The sequence below is a fragment of the Phytophthora infestans genome, genomic scaffold (assembly GCF_000142945.1).
Source record: "Phytophthora infestans T30-4 supercont1.11 genomic scaffold, whole genome shotgun sequence".
In the NCBI taxonomy this organism is placed as follows: domain Eukaryota; phylum Oomycota; class Peronosporomycetes; order Peronosporales; family Peronosporaceae; genus Phytophthora; species Phytophthora infestans.
The window spans coordinates 2,759,633-2,771,427 of NW_003303748.1; the positions used below are offsets into that span (position 1 = coordinate 2,759,633).

Genomic DNA, 11,795 nt, shown 5'->3' on the forward strand with positions numbered 1-11,795 from the left:
TGGTACAACTTGCGGATTGTCGAGGTTGTTCGGAATTGGTAGGAGACATTGGGATGATAAAGCACGAGTCACGCTCGTCGACATCTAGGTTGTCTCGAGTTGACATTTGACTGCGAGAAAGCTCACTCTCGATAGCCGTAAAGTGTCCCGAAGTTTCGGATCGTTCCCAAGTCGACTTGTCGAAAGGATGAGGGAGTTCCAGAATCCCATCTGTATCTCGTTCTTGTAGTCGTCTACGCTTCCGAAGAGCGAAACCAAGCGTGAAGCCCACGACCAGCATCGCAGGGATGGCGATGGACAGAATGGTGATGGGGGGCACGTTCCCGCTGCTATTTTCTTTGACGGTAGTGACGCTCTCTTCGCTTCCAGACGAGGTGGACAATGGGATACTTACTGACTCCGTTTTGTTTCTCGCAGCTTTCGCAGTGCCCACAATCGAGTTTCTTTCTTCTTGGTTAAAGGAATCCAAAGCTGCAAGTATTTCACTGTCGAGATAAAGTATCTTGGCTTCAATCCACTCAGTCAACTGCCTCTTGTGAGCAGAAGTCTCGGTCGATAAATCCATCGGGTTGTTGCGCAGGTCAATAGTAGAAACTCCACTTGATAAATCGTAAATAAAAGCTGGAATTTTACCCAGGTGATTTTGACGAAGATCACTAAATATCACAGTAACGTGTTAGCAAAACACATCAACTTTAACACACAAATACGGTTCTTACACGAAGGATATGATTGAATCTGCGACTGCGGAGCTGTCTGTCAACTTGAGAGAAATATTCCTCAAGCCGCAACCCACGATTGAGCTGGTAATGAAGGAAGAATGAGAATGGGCACCAATTAAAAATCATGAAGCTTATTGACCGTACATTTTCTGAATTGATTTTGGAAGTACCACTTGAAAATCACTGTCAGCAATCGGAATTCCTTCTAAATTTCTGTCAGCAACAGTATAGGTTAGCTCGTTATGCAATACCGGACAGGTAGAATAGCTTACAATGTCTGCAGTGTCGAGATCTCAGAAAAAGAGGTGGGTAGAATATTCACGGGTGTCTCGGGCGTGAACCCTGCAGCTGCTAGCAGTGAGAACGTCGTAATGAAGGAAGAAACGAGGGCATCGACTTCGGAGAAAGCGGACGAGAGCTTCAGGTCCGATCCAGAGGTAACAACCGACGCTCCATTATCCACGTAGTAGTTGTTCACCAGTAATGGATCGAAGGATGCCGACGACGTGGTATCCGAGTCCTCATTGATGCAGCGTACAGTCCACTTGGTCGCTGACTGTGATCCTAGAGCGACGCGGCTACAGGTTGACGCAGCCAAACTTGTGCTCCAAACGGCAAGCACCAAAGCTGTCAGTATCATCTTTACCGATTGCATTTTGTGGTACGGCAAGCCAAACTCCGATAGGCGAGAGAATGACTGTCGTTCGCTTTGAAGGAGCGATGGAAAATGAAGAATCGCGAGGGAAGGGCGGAGGAATGTAAGTGAAACAGCTCGACGTTGGAGTCTCTGCGCATAACGTGCTGAAGGGGTCAATCTTGACCGAAAGAAGACCTTGACGACACTGAGTACAGTTGACGCCGTTATCCAACGGCTACTGATTTCTAAACCAACGCAACGGAAAACCTTAAATCCGTTGCTGATCCTTTGACGACCAGCTCAATTTGGCAAGCTGCGATTTGCGAGATACATGCACTTGACATTAGCGAGTATTCTTTGGAGCAGTCGACACCAGAATACTCATGAGATCGACATGCATGAAAAGCCCAATCTTGCTGCATTAAAGACGAGAACCGATTGGTGAAACGTCAAAAAGTTCGAAGACCGTTGACGTGTTCGTGTCGTTTCGTGCGCAATGCTCTTCGCGCCTGTTCATTAAACCTCGCTGAACTTCTCGCTAGACGAGGGTACTGTAGGCTACAGTGTAGGTGTCCGCAGTCGACGTCTTCGAAGCGTCACAAGTATTACTTGCCCAGAATGGCAAATAAAACAATTAGGTTAGAAATGTGAATGTACCCCATTAAGTTCTGTCTGCCGCGATGACATAACCCAAGGCCAATGGAAAGCAAAACTCAGTTGTATTGAGGGAGTACGTCGCACTTGTACGCTGAATATTCAGCGCCAGTGTTTTTCTGTCCTGGTTCTCTCTTCTTCCAGTTCTTTTACACCACTCCCTGGCGAAACATGGCAGCGGCGACACTCATGAACGCCGTGATGTTCGCCCCAACGTGGAGGTCACCGCCAGCGTTGAACTCCTCGGCCGAAGCTGCCACGCGGTCGTGTAACTTGTCCATGTATTCTATAACCATAACCATAACCAGTTAGTAACCTTTCAGGACGCACCAGATCGTAACCATTCAAAACGTACCCTTCACGATCACATCCACCTCGTCGTCTAACATCTGCGTTGATGATCCCAGATTCTTGGTAATCAGAGCGAACGAGCCTCCATTGGACGCCTTATTAGGACCGAAAGCCAGACCGTGCTGCTTAATGAGACTGATGGCCTCATCCGTGCAAGGAAAGTTGGCACCCTCAAAGATTCCCTTGCAGCCATTTTTGACCAGTAGACGCACGGCATCGGCGTCCACGTCGTTCTGAATGGCACACGGGAAGGCGTAATCACAGGGCGTCTCCCACAGACGACCTTCCTCGCTCGGATGGTAGTTTGCCGTCGTGGACGACATGATGTAGGCGCCCAGACGAGCGTTACGCTCTTCTTTGATACGCTTAAGCTCCTCCAGACTCTTACTCGAGAAGCCCTGGTCTTCAATGACGTAGCCAAAGTTGTCGCTCATACCGATCGGGATGGCTCCGAAATCCAGCAACTTTCGCGCAACATTAAGCGCTACTGTGCCACTACCGGAGATGAGACAACGTTTGCCCTTGAGAGTCTCTCCACGAGTCTCCAGGATACGGTTCGCAAAGTGCGCAACACCGTAACCCGTAACTTGTGGGTAGTGGTAAGCCCCACCACTTAGAATTCCTTCCGTGCCTCCAGGATGAAGCTGACGCATACGTTTGTACTGTCCGAACATGTATCCGATCTCCTGCGGACCGACGCCGACACCCGCGGTGGGGACGTCAGTGTGGGGGCCAATGTAGTTGACCAGTTCGGTCATGTAACTCTGACAGAAGCGCATGATCTCCGACTCGCTCTTGTCCATGGGGTTAAAGTCTGATCCACCGTGGGCACCGCCGTATGGACCGGCCAATGCATTGCGGAAAATGGTCTCGAAGCCAAGGAACTTGGCGGTTCCATGGGTCGTCTCCGGGTGGAAACGTAGACCGCCCATGTACGGACCCAGAGCACTTGAGAACTGCACTCGGAAGCCACGGTTAACGCGGCTGCTGCCTTCGTCGTCGATCCATGGGACACGGAACTGGATAAGACGCTCAGGCTCCATAAGGGTCTTCATGACCCACGCGTACTTCGGGTAGCGGTCGAACACCGGGACGACGGAATTGACGAAGTTCTGCACGGCTTGGACGTACTCGGCCTGTAGGAGGCGGTTGGGAACGGTTAATGGCGCGTTTGGAAGAAGAAAGACAGGGCTTCCTTTTGAGCCATGAGGGGGCTTCGTACCTGGTTGGGATCACGACGAATCACCTCGTCCGTCAGCATGTCTGCGGCCTCCTGGCCGTTCCGGAACTTCTTGTCGCCGCCGCGACGGAATAGAGGCTTGTTCTTCCAGTGCTTCTTGCCGTGTGTAGTGCCGTGCACGTCCGACATAAGGGACGAGCTAGCGCGCGCTATTGCGGGCACCACGGGGTGCGAGCGGCGGGACAAAGACGACAGCATGGAGAGAGAGATTTTCGAGACTGAAGATCGTTGTGGTGGTGCATAATAGGTTGCTGAATGGCAGGGCAAAGTTGCTGCCGTTGAGTTATAATTGCAACTTGAGAGCAATGGTGCGCGATGGAAATGCAATGCGCAACGCAAACAGAAACCTGTTTGTTCTCAGATCTGCCTTCGAATAATGGTTATAACAGGATTTATTTTGTGAGGAGGAAAATATATAAAAAAATAATAAACTCGTAATTATCCGTATTAAGCGACTATAAGGTATGGCAATTTTTGCTCCGGCTTTGTCACAGAAATGCTTGTGAAAATAAGGTGGGGATTTCTACTACCGGTAAGGGAAATGGTCCATTAAGCGCCGTTTGCCAATTACTCCATTTTTGCCTGTCATGTATCGGTTTCGACTTTTACCTCTTCCTATTCGCTAATACGTCATAAGTACGAAGACCTGCATATTTTCATTCATAAATTTGGCAGGAAAGCGCCAGCATTTTAGCGCCACAGTCATTCAATCCTCAGCTACCATGACGAAGCCCAAAGGACGTCGGAGCTATACGACGGAGCTAAAGAACGAAGCTGTTGCTCGAGTTCGAAGAGGCAAGACTGTTGCAGAAGCTTCTGCTTCTTCAGGCGTTCCTGAGAGAAGGATTCGCAAATGGAGCACGAAAGTCAAGCAAGGAAAGTCGCTTGAGTCGGCACGTCCAGGAAATAAACCTCTTTTACCAGCAGAAGCGGAGCAGCATATATATGATTAGTTGGTTGGGCGACAGCTCGTGGGGTATCCTGTCGACCGGGCTAAAATTTTGAGGAAGGCAAAGGCGATTTCGCTACTCGTGTGTGGCAAGAGCGTCAGGGATGGATGGTACCGTCGTTTCCTGGAGCGTAATCCATCGTTAACGCCACGGATTGCTCAAGCGCTGTCGCTGAAGCGTAATTGCGTTGTGAAGGAAGATCTCACTACGTTGTTCAATACCCTGGCGAAGCTGGTTATTGAGCACCGTCTGGTTAGCTCTCGTGTATTTAATATGGACGAAACGGCTTTTCAAACCCGGAAAAGAGCAAAAAGGTGGTAGCTGTACGTGGTTCCTCCAATGTTTGGTGTACAGACCCATCCGTCAACTTTCATCTCTCTATTGTCGCGTGTGGAAGCGCTGCCGGTTTCGTGGTACCGCTCGCATTTATTCTGCCTGGCAAAACGGTTCAGTGGGATATTCTGGAGGCATGTGATGTTTCTGGGGCGTCTATTACAACGTCGCCGTCGGGATTTATCAACGCGTATCTGTTCCAGAAGTGGCTACAGATTTTTCCAACTCCGTTCCTAGCAGCGTGCAGTGACCCATCCTGCTGGTTCTAGACGGCTGCGCGTCTCACTATTCCGCCGATGTGATAGACGTCGCTACAAGTTTAGGTATTCTGCTGGTGCTGTTACCACCAAACGCAACACATTTGTTGCAACCGTTCGATGTTGCCGTCTTCGCGACGCTGAAAGACAAGCTGTGCAACCTTATAAATGAGGTCGTTGAAGAAGACGACGCGGGATGTTATTCTATCGACAAAGTGACGGCTATTAGGCTGGCTGGTATGGCATGGAAAAGCGCCAAAATTGGCCGAAACATCAAAGTTGGGTGCAAGACATGCGGAATATTTCCAGTGTCGCTGGTCAGTATGACCGAACGCCTCCAAATCTACAGCAAAAATGGCGCTCCGCGCCATGTCCAATTTGCATCCTGGCTGCATGCTAAACCGGTAGTAGAGGCTGAAGTTCTCATGCTGCCTTCGCCACAAAAAAAGACGAGTAAACGCAAGCGAGTATCTGTGGGAGGACGATGGCTAACCCATGAAGTGCTGCAAAAACTTACAGCCAGTAAAAGCAATGCCAAAGCAAAGAGACAAAGGAAACGAACGGCAACTGAGACCGCAAACGCACAGGCTCACGAAGCTGTACTCTCAGTCGTTGTGTAAGGGAATAAAAAAGATGTTAGTTTGAGTTTGTAGATATTCTTAGAAATTTCAACACTTATCATTTTAGTGCGGATAATTAACGGCAACGAGGGGACTCGAACCCGCGACAACCCTGCTCCCCGAGGGGCCCTCAATAAGCTGGCCGTCTAAACGGCTTGAGCTGTCAGCACTTAACATGAAACTGGGATCAGCTCAAATTTGGCCTTTCACCTACAGTAATAAATATACTGTTTCATTTTATGGTAGATCACAAATATCAACACTGACAGAAGACCTACACCTTTGTTTGGCAAATTTTCGCGTCTGGTTCCTTATAGTGAAATCAAGGTTAAAATCGGCGCTTAATTGGCAGGAGGTGCAAATTTGTGGACATCACAACACCTTGTGCTTTGAACGCGTTTTCATTCGCTAGTAGATGCAAATATCTCGAAAAAATCGAGGAGGGAATGGGCTTTCTGAAACTGTTTGCATTTACCCCTTATCAAAGTGGTTGCTGAGGAATGATCAGAAATATGCACAGCTTGTGACACGGCGCTTAATTGGCCATTTCCCTTACTGCGCGGGGTGGAAAGTGAATCTATCGGACAAGAATTGATTCCAAGATAGGCAATTAATTCCTACACCCATGGGCGTGGGATTTAATACAAGATAGCCTTTTGAGATCAGTATTTGATAGTAGAGGATCTGCAATATCCACGCAGGGCAAACATCTCGTGGTGGCAATCATGGAGTCGAGGTGGGTCTGCACGCGCATGCTGCTTTGGGGTGTGCAGAGCTGTGGCTCGTACGCACCGGTGTCATGAAGCAGCAGTTCCTCACTCCATGAATTTTAGGCTGCGCACACTTGTCTCCTCTTCTCTTTGTGTGTCTGCTAGTATGGAAGCAAATTACTACCCTACCAGCCAGTGCTGTGTGCTACAGAGCCACTCTCGGTAGCAATCTGACGAGGGTATGCTAGTCAACAGTGATTGTCTGAAAACCGACCTACGACACAGAGCTCGGGGGTAGGGGTGTGTGTGTTAATTTTCCAAGATCCCAGACCCCGTGGTAGGAACCAGGGCTTAACCCCTTAGTTCCCGTATGTTTAGCCGCTAAACATAAGAGGTGTATAGCTTCTTTCAGTTTTTTTCGGCATCTATGTTATGTTTAGCGGCTAAACATAAGAGAAAAACTGACTTGGAGTTTGTATTGAGCAGATCTCAAGAGAGCGCAGGAAAGCTCAATACTGAAGTCAAGACAAAAGTGGGAGCCTAAAACGGCCGGATGCACAGGCTTAGGGTAGCTGGACCGGATTCCTGATTGAACGAGATAAAGAGAGGCGGTGTCACCCACCACCAACGGGTGGCCGACAGTCACAAAACTCTCTCATACTTCAAAACGACCGCAGGGGCAGCAGACCAGAATGGTGGCGACGTCTGGCAAGATGCCACGACGGACGCTGACAGCGGAAGAGACCCGGTTGTGCAAGGCAGCCCTCAGTGACCGCCACAAGCGTCGCCTTCGTCGAGACGACGAGAGGCAGTCAGCAGCAGAGCCAAAGCATGGCGCTGAGGGGCGTGCGTTGAAGAAGCAGTCTAGGAAGAGGGCGGTGAAACTTACGACGACAGCCATGGAGATAGCAGAGTCTAGAGGTCCACATATTGAGCCGGCAGCACCCAAAGAGACAGAAGCAACAGCGAGTACGGACGAAGCTAAAGAGGTAATACCTGTTGCAGAAAATGAGGAAGATTCTGTGGAACCAGAGGTGGAGGAAGTTGTAGCAGACGTGGTGATGGCTGTGGCTTCAACTGTGGCTTCAAGTGCGCTTCTAACGCCTGTGCGAGATGCTCAAGGCGCTGTGGAGACCTTGCGCCCCCCTCAACCGAACAAGCAGGCGCCGGTTACGCAAAGATCCCCGAAACGACGCCGCCGCGTCCTACAAGACAGTCCAGAACGCGAAGCTCAAGCTGAAGGCACCATAAGTGACACCACAGACACCGGTGCTGCGTCAGCTGCCCCGCATCTCCCTGTCGCCTGCGTAGTCGACGGTGATCCTAACATCATGGCGGCTGGTGCACGTGAGTGCACTGGCCTCGGATCAGAAGAGGAATCTGGTCCTGATTCAGACGATGACGACGCGGACAGTGAGTGGGAAGGAGATTGGGAGCTTGGAGAACTCTCTGATGAGGAGTTAGCCGATTGCGTTGGAACTGAACTACCGGACACGTTCTGCAAGTCGGTGGCGATGAATGCGGCGCGTTTGGCGGAGATGAAACATTCTGGCTGGGAGTATGGTAAGTTATGTTGAGCGCTATCCAGCATACGCAACTATTATTCCGTCGTTGTCTAACATAATGTTAACATTATCTAACTCACTTTGATGTGCTATTTGTAGACCAGTCCAAATTTGGAGACAATCCTACGTATGAAGACCTTTACGACGGGCCTTATGGACCATCTGAGAGCGTCCTTGGAGTGGCTGAAGACCCACTGGCGCTGTTCTTCTACTACCTACCGCCAAAATTGTGGAGACAGATTGCCGTCGAGAGCAATCGCTACCACACGCAGTCGATACCGGGTCGTGCGCAGGCGATTCAAGCGAAGCAGCGTCGTGGTGGTGGAGAAGTAGAGAACCTCGCAGATATTCGTCGGCGACTAGCACGTGTGAAGCCGATAGAACCGTGGGAGGTTTTGCGCGTCATCGCGCTTCTTATTGCAAGGATGCTGTCTCCAGTGCGAAAGGGGATTGCTGCTCACTGGGAGTTGACACCGGCTGGTGCGTTGCCAACGCCACGCTTCGGCAAGTACATGTCCCGCAACCGGTTCTTCCACATAATGGGATACTTGCACTTCTCCAACAACAAGTCGCCTCAAGCTAGCACGGATCGTGTATGGAAGATTCGGCCGGTTATCGAGGTTTTACAGCGTACATTTGCGCGCGGCTACAAGATTCCTCCTATCATTAGCTTTGACGAAGCTACGCTGCCTTCAAGATCCCGCTACAATCCTACCAGACAGTTCAACAAGGACAAACCGCACAAGTGGGGGACCAAGGTGTTCGTGGCAGCGTGTGCAGATACAGCTTATTGCATGAGGTGCGTTCAAGGTGGCAAGCTAATGCTTGCCACCTTTTTTTTGGTCTAAGTGCTTATGTTGGACGGGCAAACATCCACATTGTGAAGAATTTCCTAATCCAACATATTTATTACTTTTACTAATATCGTGTGCGTTTGTGCGACTGTTCAGATTCGAGGTGTACTGTGGTGCTAAGAGTAATCTCCGGACTCCGATTCCTGCTGATAATAATTGAGGCGAGGCTGCCGTACTAAGGAACATGAACGCGCTGTGCCCGCCATCACCGACCTCCCCGTGGCGTTTGGTAATCACAGACCGGTTTTACACGTCGGTGAAGCTGGCGTTGGAGCTGTTGCAGCGACGGATGTACATTACGGGTACGATCCAGACGCGTATGGCAGGGTACGCGAAGGATGTGAAGACTGACAAGTCTTACAGAACCGTGAATGGTGTGAGAGAGCTAGTACCACCACAGGGGACAATCAAGCTGGCTGAAAATAAGCTTTTTCCGCAGATAACCGCAGCAATGTGGATGGACCGCAATCCCGTCCACATGCTGAGCAGTGGTGGCAGCAGAGAAACAGTCAGTGTCAGTAAGTAAGCCTGTGTGTTTATATACATGTATCATTGCTCACTATTGTGCTTTTTTATTGTAGTGCGGCGTATCAAAGGCCAGATGAAAGAGCTACCGGCACCGGAGCTGGTTCGTGACTATCACCGATACATGGGAGGTGTTGATGTGCACGACCAGCTCCGGATGCAGCGCTACAGCGTGCAGCTTTCGTACAAATCACGAAAGTACTACAAGACCTTGTTTCTCGGATTGCTGGACATGGCGTTGGTGAACGCCTTTATTGTGTATCGACACAACCAGCGTGCCAATGGGCACAAATCCCCGAAGCATTCCGCATTCTTCGAGACACTCATGGAACAACTACTTGCTGTTGATGAAAACTCTTTCGCTGAGATTGAGGTAAGTTGCTATGATGGGTTTGGCAACATAAATGCATTTACTAATATGTGTTATGTTGGTTATGTTTCCTATTCTAGTAATCCACCTCCGCTGAGGAGCGTACAGCCGCTTCACCTGCACGAGGAGCGTCGCCAAGACGGGAGGAGCATCGACGTGGCTCAGACCGCATTGATGATGGCCACGAACTGGCGGAGAACCCAGACAAGGCCGACACTGAAACCGGAAAGAAGCGTCGCCACAGAACCTGCAAAGTGTGTGCTATCTACAAGGTGGTGCCGCGGAAGTATACGAAGTATTACTGTCCAGAATGCTCTGCAGGGCCAAAGAGGTACGTACATGCTGTTCATGCTTGATACTAACACGGTGATAGCGCTGACTGTAGGTTGTGCCGCAGGAAGTATCTCTGCAACGTTGTTAGGGAGGAAAGGGAGCGCACGTGCTTTCAGATATGGCACCTCGACTGGAAGAACGGGAATGACATCCCGAGCCGCTTGCTACGCGACCACAAGATACGCGACCGAGCGCCAGCGGAGCGTCCAGGCAAGAAGCGACACCGCCGACGTGATGCGAGCGGCAGTGAGGCGTGCGCGAGTGAAGTAGCAGCGAGTGGGTCCGACGCTGACGCATCCGGCGATGCCGATGACCAGGCCCCGAACAAAGACGCTGCTGCAGAGGGGGAGCAATCGTAGTGTGCGCCGTTTGCGTGTGCAATCAAATGAATAGTGGTTACATTGATTTGCTTCTATTGGCTATTTCTTCTTTACTTGACGTGTGCAATGTTACACAGACAATGATCTCAATAAACAGGCCATTTACAATGTTGCATCAGTCATCTTATGCAGCAGTACAACTGAGAAAATCCAACATGAAACAGGAATATGTTGGATGTGCTCGTTTTTATCCATTAGCAACCCTGCACTATCCATTTGCATAGCTGGACGAAATTCGGGGCCATACAAATTCCTATATTAAATTATGTTGGAGCTCCAACATAAGATCAAAATATACCCCTGACTTTTCGGCCGGGAACTAAGGGGTTAAGGCCTCCGTCGGGTTCTAGGTTTGAGAAGTTAGGATACGCATTCGGATTGGCTATCGGTTTATTCCACGACAAGCTGTTTATTCCCACCTCTTGGGGATGGGAATAAAGGGAGGATAATATTTTGAGATAGGCCCTGATTTACAAAAGACACCGAAACAAACTTATGGCTGCTATGGAGCACCGCGACGGAGTAAAACAAGCTGCAGCAATGCTACTTCTGGAGACGGTGTATGCGGGAGCGATTACCGCGGCAACGGGACGTGGCGAGTGTGGAGGAAGAGCCAGGACTGCGTCCAGCTCCAACCGGAGGCTTAGGTGACTCCAGGACGCGATGCTCGCGCTTAGAAGCCGGACTTCGACGGACCATTGGCTGGCGAGCCGCCAGCTCCATACTACTGCTATTCCTATGAATATTATACCGGGGGGTTCCGTGTGCTGCTACACACTCGACAACTTGCGCCGTCAAGAGCAAGCACTGGCACTCGTTTTTTTTCTGCTGGACTTGCAGTGTAACGAGCCAGGTACGTACTCCGTTACTTGCTTACACTATAGTGTTGAGGAAGCTCGCAATAGGACGACTGAGTCTTAGGTTTAAGGAAAAATCAACTCTGACTTTATTTTAGGACCAAGGCCACAGCCCTGGCCACTCAAATACACGTCATAGTCCAATTGGCTAATAATGGGTCTGGCTCCCCATACATCAGCCAATGGCATGACAGCATTTCAGCACACGCTAGTCGTGTGCTGATGCACCTACTTATGTAAAGAAATCTACCTACTTATGTAATGGAGGGGCCCATTACATGCAGTCCCTGCAGCTAAGCGTTGCTACGACTACTTTCTTCATCGTCATGGTAACCACTCGGAGCAACCGACGAGCGACCATCACTCAGGATATGAGCCCAAGAAGGGTTGCTAAAAGCCCATGCTAGGAGTACGCTGTGCTCGCACGCGTCCGACGA

At 50.1% G+C, this 11,795-nt stretch overlaps 1 protein-coding gene across 1 annotated transcript; it reads right to left on the bottom strand.

Moving 5' to 3' along the window:
* Positions 1–2,061: 2,061 nt before the first annotated feature.
* Positions 2,062–3,813, bottom strand: PITG_07671 (NADP-specific glutamate dehydrogenase, putative; the record flags this gene model as incomplete). The annotated part of the gene is made up of 3 exons (XM_002904573.1): positions 2,062–2,299; positions 2,369–3,500; positions 3,587–3,813. 3 exons carry the CDS (start codon positions 3,800–3,802, stop codon positions 2,163–2,165), a joined length of 1,485 nt encoding a protein of 494 aa, XP_002904619.1.
* Between the last annotated feature and the right edge of the window lie 7,982 nt (positions 3,814–11,795).